Source organism: Ciconia boyciana, chromosome 8, assembly GCF_034638445.1.
Source record: "Ciconia boyciana chromosome 8, ASM3463844v1, whole genome shotgun sequence".
NCBI lineage: Eukaryota > Metazoa > Chordata > Aves > Ciconiiformes > Ciconiidae > Ciconia > Ciconia boyciana.
The window spans coordinates 8799128-8822599 of NC_132941.1; the positions used below are offsets into that span (position 1 = coordinate 8799128).

The 23472-nt window shown below is 46.9% G+C and overlaps 1 protein-coding gene across 4 annotated transcripts in view; it reads right to left on the reverse strand.

Moving 5' to 3' along the window:
* The window catches only part of NTRK3 (neurotrophic receptor tyrosine kinase 3), a 220836-nt gene that overhangs the window by 31033 nt on the left and 166331 nt on the right, over positions 1–23472 (reverse strand). For all 4 annotated transcript variants that reach the window (XM_072870115.1, XM_072870113.1, XM_072870114.1 and 1 more), the window contains 3 exons: positions 12169–12299; positions 7923–8095; positions 2014–2257 (listed from right to left, as the gene is read on the reverse strand). In XM_072870115.1, coding sequence (XP_072726216.1) covers positions 2014–2257; positions 7923–8095; positions 12169–12299 — 548 coding nt within the window. The remainder of the gene's footprint in view (positions 1–2013; positions 2258–7922; positions 8096–12168; positions 12300–23472) is intronic.

Consider the following 23472-nt stretch of genomic DNA (forward strand, 5'->3'; position numbering starts at 1 on the left):
CCAGCTCTGTCACTGAATCCTGCTTTGGCCTTGGGCAAGTCATGTAAACTGTCTGCCCCTCACACCACCAATGTAAATATGGGCAATCAAAACCTTAATTTGCTAGGATCCCTCTTTGGACTCTAACACGAAAAGGTCTCCATGCATGCAGAGCATGGACTTACTGATCAAGAGTTTTTAAAAGTACCAAAAATCAGTGAAACCAGAGAAAGGCAAATAAATTAAGAACAAAAGGCTGTGCTGGTCTGAAGCTCAGCTCTTGCTCTGGTAAACAGGTGATAACTAGTTATTGCTTTGGTCATGCATGGCAATTTATGTTAGCAGAGAAAAGTCCACTAGAAAAGCCTTACGACACTGCATGAGATAGCATGGAGCAATCCTCAGCAAAGCGTTCTGCAGAGACAGGATGAGATCTACAGGACACCACCACAGAGAAGACAAAAAATCCCACAACAGTGAACTGGCCTATGGAGATCATCTCAATTCTCACTCTTTGGAGGCCCTCCCAGCCTTCACATGGCAATAGCAGCAAATTCTCCCATTGCAGAGAGAGCTGTTGGTGCTGCAGGAACACAAGCTTGGCTGGGATTGTCTCAATTGGTGTGACACTGACTGTGGTTGAGGTAGGTCTAACATGGCTGAAGAAAAGGAGCCAGGCAAGAACATGGGTAATCACACAGGCTGCTTCTCATCCTCCCCTGGGCCTTCTCTTCCCCACTTGCTACTTCCTGAAGGTTCCGCAGTGATGGGACTGTAGCCACTTCTCTTCCCTCAACACTGCCCGGTAACTGCACCGAGACCTTTTCCCAACATGGGCTTTTGTGCTGCACAGTGAAGATTGGTTCCCTCACTGGTAATTAAACTTAATGATAAGCCAATGTCTTGGGCTGGGAGAGGCGATATGTCTCAGCAGAAATCTGATCACATTTTTCTTCCTCCCCAACACAGTAACTCCACTTGGCAACTGCCTATCACATAAAGAAAACCTTCTGAGTCGGATCAAGACCATAGGTCAATCCTTTCTCGGGTAGCTGATAGAAATCATCCTCAAAGCCAAACATCCATGTTGTAACCAGAAATAAACCAGCCTTAGTCCAAGCATCAGGCTACAAACCACTTCTCCTTAGCCTGAAAAGCCCTTCCCTGCTGTTGGAGGGCCCAGCGACAAATGCCTACTCCAATGTGCTTCAAACTCTGCACATCACAGCTTCTCCTGTAGCTGAAGAAGGGTGAGAAACATGCTGTCCCCCCAGGGAGGCCACCATCCTGGGCAGATAGGGCAGTGCAGACAGGTACAAAGGGAGTGTGCAAGACAAGGGGACAGTGCGAGCACAGATCACAGAAGAAAAGGCAAAGGCATTCCTGACTCATTGAGTCTGTCCCCAGAGACAAGTGCAAGATTAGCCTCTGCACTAAACCCAGGCATTTTTATCTAGTTGTTTCCTGAACTTCTTTAGTGACAGGCCTTCAGCAACCTACCTCTGGCAAATTATTCCATTGTCTAAATGATGACCCTGCTGGAAAAAAGTGTTTTGAGGTTGAACCTAAATTGCCTATTATTTTTTCCTCCATATTTTATGCACTTATCAGTCAGTCTTTCAGTTGCCTTTTCTCTAGGTCCCTGTATTAACTTTCTTTAACACCAGAGGTCACAGCCTGTAGTCTTTGTCATCGCTTTGGATTATCTTTAATTAATCAATGTCTTCAAAAAAGAGGAATAAAAAACAGGAAGGAAGTAAGAATGGGATGACTACAGAGCCATCCCAAAGCATGTGACCTATCACAGAGAGATATATGTGTAGACACCTGCATGAATGTCTGAACTACAAACATGCCCAGGACTGAAAAGGAGTGAGGACAGTGGTTCAGGGATGCCTGATTGACATCTGTGTGCATGTTTCAGTGAGGGAATAAGCAAGGAAGTGAGCCCAAGAGCTCCAAAAACTGATTTATTGTAACATTTCCTAGTCTCCCTTTGCTCTGAGCGTCAGACTGCTGCTGGAGCTGCCTTACCCTGTAGTAATCAGTGCTGTAGACATCTCTTGACATCCCAAAGTCTCCAATCTTCACCAGCAGGTTGGCTCCGACCAAGCAGTTCCTGGTGGCCAGGTCTCTATGGACAAAGTGCTGGGAGGCAAGGTACACCATTCCAGAGGCGATCTGGCTAGCGATGTGGAGCATCTGGGATAGCCCTAGCTCCCCTTTGGCTTGTCGAGGCTGCCCATCCACGAGGATCATAGCATCTGGGCCATGTGCCCTATAGGGAGGAAGAAGCAAAAAGCATAGAGTTGGGTCTCCAAAGTGACCAGGAGATAGGAATCCCATACGGTCGCTGTTCCTGCTGGGGTGGGGACCAGCCCCCAACTCTGCACTGTGAGAAGGTACACAGAGTTCCAGTGGAAAGAAAAAAATAAAAGCTTAAGAGAACAGGAGATTGTGGGAACATTTGGTGGGTGAGCGGGTGCCATACATCCTTCTCCTATCCTTACTCTTCCACAAGCAACCTCTTACGGCCACAGATGGAGACTGCCATGACAGAGGGACCATTGGCTTGATGCAACATGGACATTCTTCTCTGGCAAGACCTATGCAAAACTAATGAGCCTCCAGATATTTACGTGTGCTCCAGTTAATTCTTACACCTTGGAAACCTTCCCAGAAGCAGAGATATCACCCCCTTTTCTTCCACAGCCATCATATTCTTGCTACCTGGTCTCTTTATTAATCCCAAACAGCCTCCTCTATTTCCTCCAAACACCATATCACCAAACAACCTCCCCCTGATCAATACCAATACAGCCAGAGATCACATAAAAGGTTTCAGAGGAACGCCAGCAGCTTCATCCCTGGAAAATACCTTTTATACCCTAAGCTGTCCCAGAAGTAACACAGGTACTGTAAACTGTGAAGGCACGAGCAGAGGTGCAAAGGTTAGACCTGGTTGTCAGCAAATGCAGAGAACATCCTGGGCAACAAAAGGAAATATTTTGCTGAACTAAGTGCATTGTAAATGCAGGAATGAAGGTCAGTCACATTCCTGTCCCGTCCCCTTTTTAATCCCCTCCCTCGCTGTGTACCAAGCCTGTCTTTGTCGTGCTCCCTCTGTGATGTCTCTTCCCCTGGTAGAGCTCACCCTGTGGTAGCCTGTGTGAAGGTGGAATAACAAAAGCCTCATATTTAGGGAAAAGCAAGAGATTTTGCTGTGACCTTCCTCCTTGTGACTAAGATACAGTACAGCATTTCCTCCAAGGCTTTCATACTGTTCTCTTTGAAATGATTCTTGGCATTTCACCCCTGTCATCAGCAGTAACCCCACGGAGAGCTAGCAAATTGAAATTGCACGTACAGAGCTTTCCCTCCTTCTTCACATGGGACTGAACAACCCACAACAAGATCCAAACTGTTTCCCTCCTTTGTCTCTGTTCCCTAATTGCTCTGTTGGGCTTGAGGGTGCACCAAAGGGATTAGCATCCAGGCTTTTGGGGCTCAAATGATAGTTTTTCAAATGCCCTTGTCTTCAGCTACCTCCTGCTGCTCTACCACTGGGAACATGGCTCTGAAGGTCCCCTCCTGGTAGGAAGGACAGCTGGAAGAGGAGAGAAACTCCAGAAATGAGTGCTGACGAGCCAGGAGTGTTTTCTGGGAGCCACGAGTGGGTGATGCTGCAGTGAATGTGGGATGAGCTGGCTGGGAGCAGCACTGCAGACGGCAGGGCTGGGGCTGCCGGGGGAATCTCGAAGGCTCACAGGCATGGTGAAAGCAGCAGCACACTGGAAGAACTGATGGGAGCAAGGAGGAGCTGCAGAAGAGTGTATGCAGAAATGACTGCTTGATGTCTTATTTAAACAGCCCACAGACGGGTTTACCCCAGGAAATTACCTGGTGGTGACAACAGATGTCGACAACAAGTAAAGCTGAGCCAGGACTGAGCAGGTTAGCTAAAAACAGCAAAGTGGGACAAACAATAGCTTCTAAAACTGTGCTGGACAGTTTGTACCAGTCATGCCTTGCAGTTACACCATATTGAGCTGCAGCTGATACCTGTTGTCATCAAAGGTAAACATTCCTAGGTGAGAAGTGAAGGATATATTACTATCTCATTGCTGCCACCTTCTTCAAATACAATAATGGCCCCCAAAGAAGTGTCTATCTGAAGGGAACAGGTGATGTTTAAAAAATGGTCAGCCAACACCTTTATTTCACTGGCTCTTTTTACATCCTACTATATAGGACACATCTTGGTATGTCCTATATAATACATACACCTCCCTCCCTCCCTTTCTCCATCCCATGCAGGTATAGTCCAGAAGAAAGAAGTATCAACACATTTATGAGATTAACAGGAGGGATATTAGTATATTTAGTTGCATCAAGAAGCCTGCAGGGAATACAAGAGGGGTTTGCTCATCCCTTCTTGGGGAAAAGGGTTTCATTCAGCTTTACAGAAAGGCCATAAGATTAGGTGGATCTCCTGTTAAAGAACTGTTGGGTTTTTTTTTATTATGGCGTGATAAAGGCTTTAGTCAATCTGGGGAAAAAAAAATCACCCCTCTAGCTGCATGCTTCCACTGCTGAAATGCCTCTTTCTGTCCCAAGACAGTCCGACTGTGGGGGCTGCTCCACAGGAGGGACTGACACAAAAACATCAAAACTATGCAACTTTTCTAACAAAACCTATTGCCTTTCTGAGTTTACAGCAAATGGCAACAACTTACTATAGACTGCAAAGAGGGTTTGTAATGGAAACATGCAAACATTCCTACTTCAAATTTGCTGCTGCCACAGACAGAAAACAAAAGCTAGAAAACCAGTGACATAAGGAAAGGGAGGAAGCAATGGAGATATTCAGTGAGCAGAGAGAGAAGGCCATTGCTGCAGACCCCTGAGCAGGGGTCTGTGTGCTGGGGAGCGCCCAGCCATGCCACGCACACAACCTGCGGGCAGTGTCCAGCCCCTGTGTACACCAGCCCTAGGGATGCCCTGCTCCTCGGAGAGCAATGCCTCTATTTCTCCACAGCAGGATCTTTTCACTATCGCTTTTCTATTAGCCAGGACACCACGACTGCAGTCTCCCCAGTGCAGAGAGCAGGGTAACTTGTTGCACCACCAGCAATGGTCTTACACGCAGGGGCCCTGGGAGGCACGTAGAGCCACCCCAATACATGCCACCTCTAGCCCAGCTGGTAGGTGTTGATCCTAGTTCTTCCCCTTGCCACACCAGTTAATTTTGCAGACCAGTAAAATTCTTTCTCTTTTCTGGGAAGCCTACAAATGTCTAACAACGCTTAGGGGAATTTATTTATTGTGCTTTTCTCTAGGAAACTGGGTCTAAAGTGAGCCTCTTCTATTTTACTGCTTTTCCAATTTCTGCAGTTAAGCTGGGAAAAGTCCATCTGAGTGTCTCTTACAGACTCCCAGTGCCCCTGGCCTCCAGTGCCTGGAAGGAACTGACTCCTGCTGTGGGCTGGGTGAATCATACCACAAGAAAAACTGCTACTCACCAGGGATGCCAGGCACTCCTGCACCACCAACCTTCTCTGACCCCCTTGCAGCCCCCATCCCGCACCATCGCCGCTGTGAGGATAGCAGATAGCTGACCTGACAAACAAAGCCCAAGACTGTCTTTCCATATGGCCCCTTAGGCGTTTTGCTGGGTATAAGCTCCCTTGTCCCAAAAGCCAGCTTCCTTTGGGACACAAAGGGATTTCACTGCCTGTCACAAAACAACAGAGAAGGGAGCTCGTATCTGCTTGCTCTGTAGCTGCTTGCCCCACAGTTGCATGAGAAGGAAAAGCTGGCAGCTAAATGCAGCTGGGAGATGTGAGGCTGCAATCCCAGGAACCACACATCTGGAAAGTTTATTTTCCTTCATAAAGGCCAAAGATAATACAACAATGAGCTTTCTTCTCCAGTGACACCAGGACAGGCCCTGGCCTCCCAGGGCATGAGCATTTCTCAGACATGTCCCAGGGCAGGGTGGGGACGTGGGAATGAGGGGACGCATGGCTTCAGCACGATATCAGACTTAGGACCGCACTATTGTGTGAAACAATTACACAAGGCATTGGCAGTGGGCACGAGACATCCCTCTGAGACAGTGGGAGAGCCTGTTTTGGACTATACTGTTTGGGAGGTCAATTAGAGCAGTGAAGGAGGCTATGCCTCAGCCGTAATGCGTACCTCCTCTAAGGAGAATAAGGTTGCTGGTTCTGCCAGGAAAAAAGATGGGTCAATTTTCTGCTCTTCCTTGTGAAGAGCTCTCTTTTAGACTGCCTTCCTTCAGCCATGAGGCTGAGGCACTGTCCATAACACTGCATCTCCAATCTGTGCTAAAACACTGTTTCAGCCCAATGCACGGTTTCATGCCGGTAGGCAGAGTTCAATCCACTGCTGCTGGGAGGTTGCTGAGCACCTGCAAGACAGGGTACTACAAGAGAGGATCCCAGGGTAACCAAGGCTGCTCCCCTTTGAACGTGGGTCTGAGGAGCTCTGCAAAGCTGGTATAGCATCAGCCTTCGCTCATCCTACCTTGTCAAGGATGTCATCTATCCAGAGCCTGAGACAGGGACTGAGCTATAAAAATTATATTCAATCTTCCCACAACTATGCCGAAACAAGGAGGGAAACCAATGCAGGGATGTTCCCAGCCCAGCCACTTCCCTGCAAATGTCCCAAAGGAGCAGCAGACAGGTTGGCACTGCTTGGGAGAGGAAAGAAGAAACCTTTGAGGTCCTTCCCCATAGCTGTTCTGGTGTAGGTGATTGCTTAGAAATGAAAATCTCAGGGAAGGACCTGTGTTTCCTGGTCAGAAACTGACTGTGATGGTGGAAAAATAATCACCAAGTGTATCCCAACCCCAGATCTAGACCTGCTGTGCTCAAGCTTCTTGTTCCTGCTGCAATTATGTTCACACTTAGCAGTCAAAACAGGAAAATATCAAGGGTCCAATTTTCTAAATACTGGGAAATAAAACTACTAATTATTTCAAGAGGTAAGTACCACTCCACTTGCATGCAGGTTTCAGAGCATAATTTCTGTATCGTGGGAGAACAGCACCACAAACATCCTCCCACAGTTGCTCCCTGCCCCTCACTGCTGGCAGATTCAGGGCACACAAATGATCTGCTTCATGCTGATGAAATGGTTGAATGATGACTGGGGGGGAGCTCCAGCAATTTGCGTCTCTCTAGAGGCAGGGAAGGCAATTACGGCACTTCGTCAGGCCTTGCCTAGCTTCTTGAGTAGTGCGGTGCCACAGGTTAGGATAGTTTGTACCTCAGTCAGCATCTCTGATGCTGCTTAGGGAACAAGGACGAGGAATGGACTCCACAGGCACTGCCTGAGGCCCCTCCAGCATTTCTCAGCTCTTTTCTGAATATAGGAATGAGAGCTAGAGATCAGTAAATGCCCAGGATACCAATCAGACCAAGGACTCCAGCAAGATTCTCAAAGGAATATTTTGGTTACGGTGCTATTGAACCAGGAGCTGAGTGACATGGGGAGAGATGGCTCGTGGCCTTCCTGCCTCCAGCAGGGCATGTCTTTGCTGGGTGGATGGGACTCAGAGCTGCTCACAGCCATAGCTTCATGTCCTACCCCTGCAGGGCAGAGAGGGATTGCAGCCAAGCTTCCCGCAGCTTCAAACTTGCTGGGGTGGGAGAAGACAAGTCTGGTTTCCATAGCTCACAGGGACCATGCCTGGGACTATCTAAAAGGAAATGTTGGGGTAGGGTTAATAAAGCACCGAATCTGGTGAGGACCATCATCTCCTACAAGCCGTCCTTGGAACAACCAGCTCTCGTACCCAGCCCACCAGCATCCCCATGGCAGTGGTGTCACTGGTACACCACAGATCTGTAACAAGCCACACCAAGGCTGCGGAGTGGCTGTACAGCATCTCCCGTGCCCTCCTTTGCACATACCTCAGGAACTTGTTCAGGTCCCCGTGCTTCATGTACTCGAAGACCATGATGAGGGGGTCGCCATCACCACACACGCCGTAAAACTTGACGATGTGCTCATGCTGCAGGTTGGTGAGCAGCTCTGCTTCCCTCTGGAAATCCTTGCGGGCTGCCAAGGTGGGGTCTTTCAGCGCCTGAAAGAAGGGGCACAGATATGCACAGGGTGGGCTCAGGCAGGGGCAAAGCCAAAACAAACAGGTCACAGAATCACAGAGGAGCTGATGAGGAAGGGAGGGAAGAGAAACTGCTGCCACCAGCCCATTTGCACTGGGCGGGCTGGCAGTAGGTGCCAGTGACACCACCTCCGTGTTTCGTTCATGTAGTTACCAGCCCAGCAGGTTCCCCAACTCATTTCCCAGGCAGCAGCAAACATACCTCAGAGGGTAATAGCTTCCAATTATTCCCAGCTTGGGCAGGATTTGTACTGGTGACCTAGGGATGAATGGCTTCATATCTCATTATTATTAAATTCCTGAGCCAGCCAGTCCTTGCTATCTGTCTTTTATTTTGAAATAGCTGACTACACTGCCTTTATTCAGAAGATGGATTTGCCTGGCTGTGCAGTTATTGTGTGGATTTTTCAAACTGCCTCTGAAGAAGGACACTGTCAAGTCTTTTCTCATAATTTTTAAAATCATGTTTTTATTCCCTGCTGTTTATAACAGCTCCCCTGGCAGACTGATGCTGAAATCGGTATCCTTATTGAGAATATCTCATCTTCCACATTTGAGCACACCACTTTGCCACTGCAGGGTAGCTTGCAGGCTCCAGGCTGCGTGGACCAGCCCAACATTGCAGGGTTGCTATGAAGATGTTGCTGTAGGTGCAGCTGGTGATCAAGGAGGGTTCCCCAGGTTTGGAGGCCACTTGTTTGTGCATTATCGTGCAGTTGCATCGGAGAGCTAGTTTGAAAGCAGCATGTTGTCATCCCAGGGTATCAAGGGAGGGCTCTTCCATGAGCACTTAGTAGAAAAGTTGAAGTCCAGAACATTTGACAAGATGGGATAGCTACGAGAATCAGCACAGTCTTTGCAAACATTTAAGGAAATGAAGAAGCAATTCTGTTCTGAGTTGCTAGGTCTCTGTTATAGTCTCCCCATCCTCCACGTACCAGGACTGTTTAGTACCAGTTCTGGCTTTAACTGTGCGGCCTAACGGGAGTTGAAAAGGATTAAAGGCAACCTGTTTTAGTTACCCGCAGATTCAATCTGATGTGCACCGGTTCCCCCTCAGTGGTGGGGAAGATAGGTAGCTCTCCCACAAATACACCTGCCCCCTTTTCCCCATGTTTTGAATGTCCCCATGCTGACAGGAGAGGTGGCATCAGCAGGTGCAGGCTCCAATTTATGTGCAAAAAGAGATATTAAGCATCAGAAAGCTGTGCATAGAGGAAGGAGCTGAATATGCTGCTAATGCACCTCCGTCTGGTCCATGGCACTGCTGGGTGCAATGCCATGCGCAGCGAAGCAGTGAGTCCTCCAGAGTAGCTGCTTTTCCCCTTGGAGCAGATCTGCGAGGTTTTTACCCAAGCCTTAGGACACTTCCTCATCTCCTTCTTCTGCTCCCAAACTGCTAGTCATATGGCATAATTTTATTTTAATTCTATGTCCTCTGGGATAGCTTGACTAGAGATATTTAGATGGATGTTACTTACACTGTGCAGATGGCAAAGCATCCATCCTTATCTCAGGCACCCAATTACTTTTAGTCATTTAATATCTTCATAATGTTGATGCTACCCTATTTTCCCCAGGAAAACAGCCCCCCTCCCCCATCACTCTTTCCTCCCCCTTTTTCCTGCAGTTGCATGTAATATTTCAAGCTGCAGTGAGTTTAGGCTTCCCCTCCTTCACACGCAATCATTTCCACAAGGTGTTAGGACTGCAACTGTGTAAATATCACACAGAAAAAAAAAAATACATTAAAACCCCACATTCCTAAGGTTGCACAGCCAAGCATTTAGAAATAAGGGAAACGAGCTGAAAGTGGTGGAACAGGGAAAGAAGACCAGGACCAGAGGAAGAGAAGGAATGTCTCAGCAAAACCACTGAAATGCCTCTCCTAGGAAGGTTTGGGGTGGGTTGTATTTGTGCCTCCATCACACAATTTCTGCATGACATCTGGCAAGTCACTCAGCATCTGCGGGTTGCAGCCGTTGTCATGAAGTGTCAGTTGTTCCAATATTACCTGGGAAATTCCCGCTCACGCAGCATCAGGGCCAGGTCTGTACAAGCTCCGTGTGTTTACTGCAGTAGCAGGGGTCAATGTGGGTCTGGTACCTGCTGCCTGCAGGGCTGGAAAGGCAGGTTAGTAACTCCATCCTCCACCTAAGTGCATCCTTTCAGCTCAGTTTCCCTGTTTATTCATCTGCCCTCTGCAAAATGGGAATAATACAACCCCAGCACCTCGCTGGGAGGCTGTGAAAACGAGCGCGCTCACATCTAGGGAGCTCTCAGACACAGGAGTGATCATCACAATGAAGCAGTCCATAGAGAAATGAAAAATACGTGTTCAGAGGACATGCCCTGAATACCAGCCCCTCCAGCATTTCTAGTACTTGACTTTGTAACCTCAACACTCTTCACTGAATATAGTTTTTGTGCATTTCTTAGGATGTTTTTAGAAGCAAGCTGAATAAAACAGGAAGCTTGTCCATGCCATCACATCAAAACTCAGCTTATCTGTGGGGCTGCAACCTTTAGATCCACTGAAAATCTGAGTCCATTTAACCGAGTGAGTAACACAGCCACTTTCTTTGGCCCTGGGAGGGAGTCCCTGAGAGCACAGCAGAGGCAGACCCTGAGCTGCGGACCCAGCTGCCCTAACCAGCGCGTCCTGCTGCTGCCCTGAGCGGCAGTGACCGGGGAGGCAGTTCTCAGCCTCTGTCGGGAGCGTGAGATCTTCAGGAAATGCAGCCAAATCTCAACTTAATATGTAAAGCCTTTTTTTCTTTCCCTTTTTTTTTCCCCTAAGACTTAGAATGTGACCCAAATTAGAGGGGGTTTTCCCTGCCCCTCCCCCGCCCCGAGCTGGCAAGAAGCCAGATCTCAAGGCCCTGCTCTAAAGCTGGGTCTGTATGATCTTGCAGGATGAAAGGCACTCTGGAGATGTAAGCTCATAGTAGCAATTAATAGAAACAAGTTTGGATGCTGTCTCTGCCTACATGCAAATGAAACTCAGTAGAGACTTGAGAGACAGGATCGCATAAGGCATGGCTGACACTGATCGGCAGGTACCAGCCATATAATCAGGCAATTATTCATATGAGTAGCTGTGCTACCTCGGCTTTAACCAGTCTCAGAGGTGAAAGGTGCAATCTTGCAGTTCACAGTCCGAGCACAAGGGGACAAAAAAAGGCTTGAACTGCCAGTGATTAAAACAACTCTCAAGTAACTGGATGCCTCCAGCATCCTGGAGTGCTGGAACCTTTCTCCTTCTAGAGCATCAGTTCAAATGCAGATCTTCTTCCAGGGAGTTAGGAGGCTTCGTTTAACTCCTGGGGATTAGACTATGTGTGTCTGCCAACTGGTGCCACTTGAGAGGAGACCACATTCCTGCACTGAGTGGTCTCCTCTGCCCAGAGCCACACTGATGGGGCACAGCTCACAGGAAGACCCTCATAAGGATGCAAGCAGCACAGCACAAGCCAAGCTGAACTTGTGTCGGCTCAAAATCACCAAAACAGGAGAGATCTGTGGCTAGGCAAGCAGGAGCTGACTGGAGCCAATCTGGGTTGCTTCGCTCATCTTGCAGCAAATTGATCCCAGCAAATTGTTTTGTCGTGCTTAGCCTTTAAATGCTCATTTTTGCCGAGGCCTTTTTTGTTGCAGCTTCTGCATGTTCCACAAAGAGATCAAATCCGGAAAAAGAAGAGCCCCGCTCTCTCATGGAGGGAAGGTGGACTTCGCACTGCGCTGCTGCAGCTGCATGGGAGCTTACAGCTTCCAGACCAGCTTCTCCTCCCCGTCTGTCTCCTGGCCACGTCGGCAGGAAGAGAGTCTTTGGCATTGGCGAGAATAGACGACCTTGAAGCAAAACACTGAAACTTTGTGTGACTAAGTGGATTTACCACAATCTCCGGTATCAGATAAATCTCCGCCCCTGGCCCCCAGCCCTCCCCTGCTTCTCCTTCCCACGCAGGCTCATCCAGCCTCGCTTCGCTGGGCAGCCCCTGCCCTACTCTCTGCCATTCGCCCTTGGGATTTACCTTCACTGCCACCAGCATTTTGTCATTGGTGGGGCTGAGGTTGTAACACTCGGCCAAGAACACCTTCCCAAAGGCACCTTCTCCCAGCTCCCTCTTCAAAACGATGTCTCTCCTCTTAATATGCTGGACATCTGTTGGAGGGAGGGGAGGAAGAGGGAGAGGGTTGAGGGAAGAATGAATCAGGGTTAATTCAGGGAATGGAAAACAACTAATTCAATTTTCTAGCAAGCTGCAAAGGATCTGAAATTGTTTTGCAAAAATATCTACAGGGATCTTTTTACCCACCCACGGAACGCAGCCATCTCTGGGATGGAGCTAGTCTCATGCAAAACATCTGCGAGGAAAGTACTTGAGGTTTATCATATTTTTCACTATAAGCTTGCGGCAAGCTTGTCCTCAGGGAGAGGAACCTTTGGGGCAAAATCTGCTACAAAGACCTGAATCTCTTTGGAATGTTCCTGGAAATAATTAATCTCCTGTGACGCTTAGCAAAGGTCACATACATACTTCCGATGTCAGGCCAGGCAAGATTAGAAGGTCCTGTTGAGTTTTGCATTTCAATCGGGATCAGTTTAAACCCAAACTTGGGCAGATTTTTGAGACTGAACCTTGGCAAGTCAAAGCATTCCCAAGGGGAGGAGGACCACTGATCCCCATGCACCTTAGGGCATGAGCAGGAGCCAGTTGGACATGCCAAGCACTGCCCCGCAGCAAGACCCTGACCCTGCAGCCATCTCCTATGCGACAATTCCCTCAGAAACAAGGTCATCCCAGGATAAAGTCACTGGCACAAAAGACAAACTCAACCCATTAGTTTCAATGATCCTTTCCACTGACATTTAGGACGGCAAGGACTGACAGAGAATAGCAACCAAGGTTTCAGGAAGAATCAAAAGAGCAATAGCTATTAGCTTAACAAAGGTACAGAGGCCTATGAAGATTAGTCTGCTCAGCTAACAGGGTCATTCATAAGGGCTAGATCTACCCACGTATTAGGCACCTGCAAGGGTAGATAAGTGACTAGCAGGATCTCCAGAAATGATGGGTCATGATTAAATGCCACTGGTTGCTGGGAGAGCTTGGGGGTCTCCATACTCTCTTTTGGGGATGACACTAGGGTACAGCTACTTGCTACCAAACCTCTAAGCACTTTTCTGGCATCACAGCATCCATACAGCTCCTCTGGCAATACAAAGAGGCTTTTTTAAATGCCTGGAATGAACTGTGGAAGCAGCTAGAGATGCACAGCCACCATAGCATTTTCTGGAGGCACAGTACGCAAAACTTCATCTCTCTGAACTGCACTTCACTGGAGCTTACTGCCTTCCTTGAGAACTGTAGTAGCACAGACCACCCACAGCTTCAGCCTGATAGTCATGGCAGGGCAATGAGAGCTGTACACTCTTCTCCAGTGCTTGGTGAGCAAAAGCTGATGCATTAGAGGTTTCCTCAAGCAGAGGCATTAGATGGTACAGTGCCCTCTTTCCACTCCTACCCTGGAGCATTCATGACTTGGCCTTGCATCTGCTTGCTCAAAAACTGGACTGCTTTTGAGTCTTTTCCATCTCCTCCATGTGCCACAGGAGCTGTACAGGTATGCACCCCTTAGCTCAGATGCATTTCCCTTAGGGCACTGCAGATGCAGGAGGTGGAGGTGACTAACACCGGGTTTCAAACTGGCTGCAGGGAAGCATCGTTAACAGCGATCACAATCTGCCACCAGCTCCTACCACCCAGGTGCCTGAGTAGGCACCTCATCGACCCCGGAGAGCATATGCCCCACAATAACGTAAGTACCACCTAATGCATCAAAAAGATAATAGATTGGAAGAATAACATCCTAATGGCTTTCATACAAGTAGGCTTTTTGATTAGGAGCTCACAGGCAGGTTTAAGGAGCTGCCATCTCTGGCCTTTTTTCTTGTTTGGGAAGATGGATGCTGCGAGATTGCATAAGCAATGGGCCTTGTAATGAACGATGCCTCTATAGAGAATTCCCGTTGACCTTTTCATTTATTGTTCAATAAACTGAAAACTGTTAGTTACCAATATTAATATTAGTAACATTAAGGCACAGGATGGTAGGCACATCCAAAATGATTTTGGTTTTAAATCTGGAGTGACAGCCAGGAAGAACAAATCACATGTGGACTTTGCCTTCTCCACCTGGTTTAGTTGAGTGTTTAAGGAGTACCTTGAGAAATCTGAAATATTATGTGCTGAAATGTTAAGTGATGCACTTGGGTGAGGAAAGTCCTAATCTAAGAAAAGCTCAAATGGCACCAATTTACTTAATAGAGTAGAGGAAAAGGGGTTTTTTTCCTCTTTCTCTTGGCAAGCATTTCTATAGCACTCATCACTACAGTACCTAGGATTTGCTGTATTGACAAACCATGTATTTGCATTCTTGGTCTCATGAATAGCAGCAGTCAAGAAAGCTGTGGGGAAATGTTCTTGTATTAAGAGGAGCCCAAGGACACTTTAAAAAATCAGAATCCTAACAGAAATGTAGCAATTGCAATCCGACTGCCCCATTTAACGTGAGATAAAGTTAAAAAGGAAACTGTCTCAGAATAACCAGCAATACTATTTGAGATTATTTACACTTCTGATGAGTAAGCAGTAACATCATGAGAACTGAAGCAAACCTCTCTTTCTGAACTCCCCAGGGTCTTGCCCAAAATTTTCATCTCCCAATTTTTCCTCCCAACAACATCTTAATAAATGATCAGACATTTCTGAGAGCCGGCATCCAGACTGTGTAATTATGTCTACATTATTAAAATAATATCCCAGCTGTCTTCAAGACCAGATTTTGCAGCAAGTTGTTAGGGTCACCTGAGAAGGTTCAGGGAAAATTTATATGAAGAATTTAAGGAGATATTGTAGCAGACGGAGTTGAACTGAGGGAGGAGCAATCCTTTTGAAGTAGTGGACTCATGTAGCACTGCTAGATTTAAAGTAAACTTGGATGGTTATAAAAAACAAAGGTTCATGAAGTTAAGCAGTTTGACAGCATCTGGACAATCTTGACATAGAGTAAGAAAAGTACTTTTGCTGATCACAATTTCTCTCAACCTCAAATGGCCATAAATTTTGCTTTACAGTATTTTAGGCACAAATGGAATAATAAGTGAGTTATAATAAATTGTTTTTTCATATGCTATAGGCTTAAAATACTGAAGTTTACATCAAATTCTTCCATTCACAGTGAGATCAGCACTATGATTAATTCTACATTACTATTAAATATGGGCTTTAAACAGAATGCAATGACAAACCACCCTGGCACTGTGCGAATGGCTGTGTTATTGTGCTAACCTTGCATCTCTGCTCGTCTGTCCCGGCTGTAACTCATAAGGAAGGCCGAGTAGCCATGAAAGATGTTGCGCTGCAAGGGCACCCGGGAGGTTCATCTGCATAAATCTGTTTACCTCCTCCTGGAGAAAGCTGAACCCTGTCTGATAAACAGCTGGTGTTTATTTGTTTTAGGCAGGCAGTGGTGTGCTAATCTGTCTCGGCTGTGTTGCAGTCAGCCCTGCCGACAAGGTGTATGCAAACTGTCTTCCCGTAAGTACCACTCTTTTTTTTCTTCCCCCTCTACCATTAACTTATAAAAACAAGCTGACAAGACAATTCAAAAGAAGAATCTACGCAGGAGCCACAGTAAGACCTGACAGGAAAATAACCAGACTTGACAGCATGATGGGAAGTCATTCAAGGCCATGCTGTATCTACAGGAAGGATGTGAGCACACAACACTGAAGTAATTCCAGTTTTAAATGAAACACCTTTCAGTCCTTGTTTGGGGATTACTATGTTGCTGCATGACACAGAAGGAAAGTTGGGCAGATTCTCCACCTTCGTCTTGTCCATCAAGATTTAACACATGGAGAACGTGTTTCAAGCTCTTGCCTTCGCTGTTGTTCTGAATAACACATGAACCACATCAGAAAACACTCGACCTGCAGCTGGTTGGAAATGCCCCACGACTTCAGTTCAATGATGGTAGCACGCAGGTAAGCAAGAGTATTAGTAAGAGGACAAGTCTGGGACACTGCACTCACCTTTACAAATTGCCTCCAGAGCAGAAAGCTTTCCTTTTCTCTGGAAGAGTCAAGGCAGAAGGGTTGCGACTTTGGATCTGCGATGGGATCTTACCTAACCTCCTCTGAACCTTTTGCAGGATGGCTGACTTGATCTGTTCTTAAAGTCCACTCAGTCAGAAAAGTGGCTGTCTAAAAACAGCAACTCTTCCGCCCTGTATTTGCTCCCATGTGTCCCTTAGTCATGTCTGCTCCTCTTCTTGACACAAACATATTCTAGTTTGCTAACCTTGCAAACCCAGCATAGCCATGAGATAGAGGGGAAGAAGAAGAGGGAACAAGATTAATTTTGCTTTTCTCATACATCAATCTACCACATCCTGACGGGTCACTTCTGCACTGGCTCCTGGGATGGAGCCTGGAAAAGCCAGAACTTTTTAGTTTAAATCACTGATTCAATGACTCTTCACCCATCGTTTACACTCATATTGCAGAATCTCTCTTGCTTGTGACAAGGTCAAGGCCAAAAGACCCCAACTCAACGTCCAAATCCCAGGTAGAGCACACAGAGCTGGTAACAGACTGTGTGCAATGACAACACCCTTTTTCTAATAACCACCATATTTCAATCACATGAACAGAAATCAGAAAGTTGCATGGGTACATTTCATGAATCTAATTTTCAAATTATTGTCTCATTTCCAAATCAGTCCTGGGAGTCAGGTGAGGAAGAGATGGGTTCAATGCCACTGCAAATTCTGCATTTCAGATTCCCATCACAGCCAGCATCCTTAAAACCATGGTTTGATAATACTCTTGAAGCCTGGATGCACATGATGAAGTGTTTGGGCACAGATAACTACAGTGGGAGGTAAATGGGCAAATCAAACTCCAGAGTAAACCACGAGCAGTGCCAGTACTTAAGTTACAGCAAAATGCAAAACTACTTCTTAAGCTGGATCATTTACGCCAGGTCTGAAATTAATTCCTCACATCTCCTTCTTTCAAACTCCTGAACAGCAGTCTATCTGGTTGCCCTATTTCTAGTGGGTTTCCTGTCCTTGGACTCTTAATTCATGAACAACATGTAGCTCACTGGCAAAACACAGCAAACCTGTGGAAATTTTTGCTTTTACTTTTGCGACCCTCTTTATCAGCAGCTTTCTCTTCTAGCCTAGAAAAGACCAATATCAATTTTCTATCAGTTTCTTTTCTCTCTATACATGTGTCCCTGTTTTCCTAGAGGTAGGTCCTTTCCTGCACCTCTCCCTCACCAGTTCCTTCCTCCCTTAGCTTTGTCACTTCATGCCATTTCTTCTCTCTTTTTCTTCTTCCCTATTTCTTGCCCCTCTTGCTGTTCAATCCCTGTTTTAAAACTGATTGCTTTTAGATGTGTTTCTAGGGTATCCTGATTTGAGTCTGATCCTGGGCTCTTTGTGGTAATGGCCTTGATTTTCATAAGCTTCTAAAGCCTCATTTGCATTCAACAGCACTTTATAAATGATAACAATGACATTTTTCAGTAGCGGCTGAGTCATTTGCTGTAACAACTAATTTATGCCAAAGAGTTGTCTCTTTTTTCTTTATATATAAGTTGTCCACAAAAAGGTAGCAAAGTTCTCAGTTAGTCAATATGATTCATTCACTTCTTTCTGGACTCACTGCTAAAATAATTCTTATGAATAAACCCTGCATAGCTTCCTTGCTCTGTGACAATTAAACTCAAATAAACAAAGCTTACAATTTACACTGGAAACCTTGTCATTAAGACATGTAACTACCAAACAGAGTGCCTTTCATGTCAGCCAGTCAATTGCCTTTCATGTCAGCCAACCTGGATGTCAACCAAACATGTTGATGAGTTACCTGATGTACCTGATCAGAGCAAAGTGTGCAGATCCAGTAGGACCAGATCAAAAAGCCTTGCCACTGGAGAGCTGGTAAGTCATTCTCTCACAGACCTGTCTTATAGTGAGAGAAGATAATGCATAGGCTAGCTGCACAGAGCCTGAGTCTCCCTCCTGGCCTGGTGCAAGTCCATCAAAGGCAATGAAGGATACTGATTTCAGTTGTGGACTGCTGTGAAGTACACGTAAACAAAGGGAGAATCAGTCCCATATAATTTTAAAAAAATTGAGACATAAACAGGCTGTTTCTTATCTCTGTATGGACTCCAAGTAGGTAGCCCTCCATTTCTGGTGGCTTCTCTCTCAGCTCTGACATGAGCCACCTCTGGGAAAAGGCCCGGATACATGCTTCGGCAGCTCGGCGCTGTGCCCAGATGCTGGTTCTTTGCCAGGTTCCTCTGTTAAGGCACCCTTCAAGGACTCAGCTTCAAAAGAGTCGTGATTATAAGCACCAAGCAGTTCTGACAGTCCTTTCAAAGAGGCCCCAAATCATGAAGGTTTATGTAAAGCATATCTGAATCTCTGGGAACTTCATGGAGCAGGCACAGTCCTCGGCTGAGCCACCTGGGCTCCAACACATGGGTGCACCAAGGTCCTTCCCAGCCCCTTCTTTGCACCCCCTGTGGACAAGACCACCTCACTCAGACCTTTCTCTTCACTTTGGGGGACGTATCTCAATCTTACTAATTCTGTGTGAATGCTCTAATAGCCATTTGTGTGTGTCCACAAAGAAAAATATATAGAGAGCCTTTCTCACATCTTCCATCCATCTCTCCTTTGGCCTTGACAGAAACAACTTGAAATGCAAAGGATGCTCTCCCTTTTACTATGTTACCCCTCTCTTTGTGTTACCCTTCTCAGGTTTTTCGATCTCCAGCAAACCAGTATACATCATTGGCCTCACAGCCTGTCTTCAGACTGTTTTTCATGTCTTGTATCTTACCAAGATGCTGGCAACTTGCTTCCAGGCAGCCCCTGGTGCCTGACTATATATTACACAACCAAATAGTCATGATCATACTCCTTCATAAAGACCGTAAAAGACAATGACTTTATGTTTCTGCAGTTCTTTGCATTTTCTTACCATTCCCTTCATTCCTTGGGAGCAGCTGCAAGGCATCAGTGCAGGTCCCAGATGTGAAGGAGGCATTATTGCCCAGCTGACCCAGCAGACCCAGAGCTAATGTGGTACATTCAGCAAAATGGAACTTGGTAAAAAATAGCAGGCCTTGACTCATTTAGCTGGACAATCTGTGCTAAAAAAAATTTTCCAGGAATGCCAATCTGCACCAGGAGCTGATTTTCAGTGTAATCAAGCTCAAGAAAACAGGAGAACAGAAAAGCAACCTCTGCAAGCCAGATCTCTGATGCTTTGAAAATACCTTATGTCTACCACTTCCAAGCATACCTCCAGCAATTAGGACATCATCAGCTCCTCTGGCTTTTACTGTTGCAATAGCAGGTGGAGAGGAAGCCCTGACCCAAAGGGCTGCCTTTCACTCGCCAGCTAACTCCAGCCAGCCTCAATTCAAGGGAGAGCTGCGTTTCTGCAAAACAGCCCTCAAGCTCCACAGAGTGATTTGATTAGCGGCACGGAGCGACTGGATTAGCACCCGCTGAGCTGCCGTAACTTGAACTGCTGAATCTCCGCTGCAGCACCAGCTCCGATATCAGCCACACAGCAACCACCGACAATGACAGTCTACATGTACAATGCTCTCGGAGGTAAAGGTAAGTGTAAAGGGAGTGTGTGTGTGTGTGTGTGTGTGTGTGTAAAGGAGCTGACGGAAAGGCAAAGCACAATCACCCCTTAAACCAACAACTCATCAGATGCAAGCCCAGAGCCTGCCAGACTCCCTCACCACATCATGCTGAAAACCATTTGGAAGCAGGTGACATTACCTGGTGTGACATACCTGCAGAGCTTAAACCCAAACCAAATCAAACTCTCATTTTCTTCATGAAAAAAATCTGAAAAATAATAATGTTAGAATGCGCTTGGCACCACCCCACAAACTCTTTTTAAGCAAAAACTTCTGTCCCAGCTTAAACCACCTGACACTCCTATAAAAATAAAACGTGTTTTCAAGCTCTTCTCATCCATTTCAGTCCCATAAATCTGAGTACTAACCACTTAGTAATTATTTTATGATGACAGCGATATAAAGTGTCCCACGGCTACTGGGTGCTGAGCAGTCTCAGCCGGGATGCACAACGCTGCATAGTCCTGCAGAAGCACAGCCATCCTGGGGACATCCCAAAGCAAAGGAGTTACAGCAAGAGGAAGGCTCCTGCACATCACCCCCAGCAAATGTTTGACAATGACTATAGCAACAAAAAAAAGAAGCCTCCAGCACATCTGGGCCTTGCACAGCAGCGGGCTCTTGCCTTTAAGACAGCATCCACCTCCTCCTCTTTCTGCAGATTTGTGACTTACTGAAATTACTCAAGCAAGAGCTCATCATATCAACAGGGCCCTTCCTTGATCCAGCAAGGTAAATTCCTTCACCTATGCTGTTGTCAATGGTTTAAATGGCCTTTAGTGTGGAGACCTGGAAGACTTTCCAAAAGAAATCTAATGCTCACAAGGCTCCCTGCAGCCGCTGGGGTCAGGGTTAGGGAGCAGGCACGCAGCTGTAAGCGGGTTCCCAGTTGTGCCCCAACCCAGTCTCTGCCTCTGCCCAACCTGCTTGTGCCCAAGGCACATGTCACGATCCCCTCAGGTTAGGACAGACACCCTGGTCCCCCTTGCTGCTGCCTGGGTGCAGGTTCACCCTGTGCCCGCCCATGCCTCTGTATGCACCAACTCCTCCTCAGCTGGCTCCCAGGGGGAACACGAAACACTGCTGATGGGACCAAAACCTTATTAACATTCCAGACAAAAGACTTAAAACCCGGACCAATGATTCCCATCGTCTCCTGCACCTTCTCAAATAATTTCTGGCTGACACTAGGCTGCAAAGTCAAACTGCCTCTCCAGCTTCAGCAGTCTGTCTCAGACATCCAGCACCAACATCACATTCCAAGGGGACACTCAGGCTCTGCCTTTTGTTTACAAGGGTTAACTACACAACTGGGCTCTTCTGAGGAGGAAGACTAAGCCCAGAAGGAGGCAGACAGAGGAGGGACTGGAGTGGGTTGCAGAGGTCTTTGCATTGGGTGAAACTCTCAAGACCCCCATGGCAATGTATCATAAAAGGGACCTTACACAAAGCATTATCCTCACCGACTCACTGATTCACTCCAGCAGCTCTTGGAAGCAGAGATTGGGATTCTTGGCAAGGTGGGAGAAAAAGGGAAAGAGAGAGGGGAAGGGAGTCTTTCTGGTGAACGTATTTTCTTTCCACCAGCCAGGCCCCTAGGTCCCCTGCTGCCAAAGCACTCAGAATAAAACATTAATTCAATACCACACATTTAATTACACATTATTTGAAAGTGAATTTATTTAACGGAGGAAAATAGTCTTCAGAGAGCATCTGCCTCCCTCAGACTCATGCGTCTGCAGGGAAGGGGCTTGGAGAGGAGATAGGAGGAATAATGGTTTGTTTTACATCAGCAGCTATTGCCGTTCAGTTCATCCCTTCAAAAGGGGAGATTTAAAGAGATAGAGTTGTGTTTTGCAGGAACTTACTGGCTGATTTGATTTTCCAGCTAGTTTTCACTTGATTGGAAAGCGCTGCTGCAGACAGATATCACTTGTCTTTCTTTTTTATTATTTTTTCCAAGGGAAGGGAGGGATTACTGGTGGAGGGATGGAGGAGGATTGGCTGCCCCTCGAGGGACCACGCAGTAATCAGATTTCAGGCTTAAGGCTTTAACAACGCAGTAATCAGACACTTAGCAGCATCCTATTGCCGAGATGGATAATCAGAAGAAAGCTGGAAGTGACTGAGTCTCAGCAGCAGTCTTGCAACTTTGAGACCATCTCCCACCAGGAACACAGAGGCTTACCTTCCGCCCCTGAGGTCTCAGAGGCTCCTGCCTATCGGCTCCCCCAGCCTGTGAGTTCACTGCCATGGCTCTGCCTGCTCCAGTGGGGCCAGAAGCCCGGCAGCACCTGCTTTCAGGCAGCGTCGAGCCTCACATTTCCGCAGTCAAAGCTCCACTGCAGAGAGATGGGAACTGACTCTGGTAGCTGGCACAGGCAGCAGCCCCTTCTTGGCTGCATATGAATCATGCTGAGCTGCTGCAAGGCCAGAAAAGAGCTGCCGGGTCCTTTGTAGGAAGGAGTTTGCTCTCAGTAAACTCAGCCTGAGCTTTCGCCTTTGCTGTCCTCTGGGTTTTGGCACCCCTGCAATGTCCCAGCAGGAGGATGTCACTCAGGGCTGGATTAATTGGCTCATGCCACGACATGAGCTTTTCTCCCAGCCCTCATCCCTGTGCTGGGTCTTCCTCCCACTCCTTAATTTGGGAGCAGCACCAAAAAAATTCCTCATCTTTGCAACAGCCTTGATTAGACTGCAGTTCCCACCTGGAGTGACAGCCAGACACGACAGGTGCCGCACATCACCACTGCTAGCACCCAGTGCTCCCTTCAACAAGTAACAGGAGAGCTCAGCCCAGCTAGTACTTACCCCCACAGTGGGGTACATCTCTGACCAACAGACGTCCCATGGTCAATCTATTGACTTTTTGGCCTCACCAGCAAGATCCTGCTGGTGCCATCCCAGTCCCAGCAGTCAACCTCAGAGCCATGCTGCAGTTTGCTTGCACACCCAGATAGATGTTGCAGCACTGGGTTCAGGTCACAGTGTTAAGATTTTCCTTGCAATTTTGAGAATTTAGGGGGTTTTAATACTACTGTTTCAATGTTGTTCAGTCTCTGGCCTGATCCATGGTTTGAAGGATCTAGCCACAGGCATATGCTGCTTCTGCCTAGTCTGACTCTGCTGTCATTGTCTTCCTAACGGCTTCTGATATTGATGTGCCCCCACCATAAATGCTAAAAAAATCCAGATATATTGAATATGTTCTGGGGACTATGTGACTATTAGAAGGGAGGCATTAAAGAAAGAGGTATGGTTTGGAAGTGGTTCAAGTGCCAAACTACAGCTGTGGTCCCTAGTGCAGAACCCACTCTGAACAGAATAAGAACTGGCCCCAAAGTTGGGTGCAAAATGAATAAGTATTTTTAGAAGAAGCACAGTTCCTTCCAGATGTGGAAGTGTGAAAAGACTTTCAGAAAAATCTGTTATGACAGAATTTCTGGACTGTCTCAAAGCAGGAAATTTGGTGAGAGCGCCTGTTCTTCTGCATTTTCCAGCTAGAGCTCTAGGCAGGTTGGAAATGCTTCTGATTGTTGCCAGCCTCACCATCATCACAAAGGAAAAGGACAATTTTGGACAAAACGG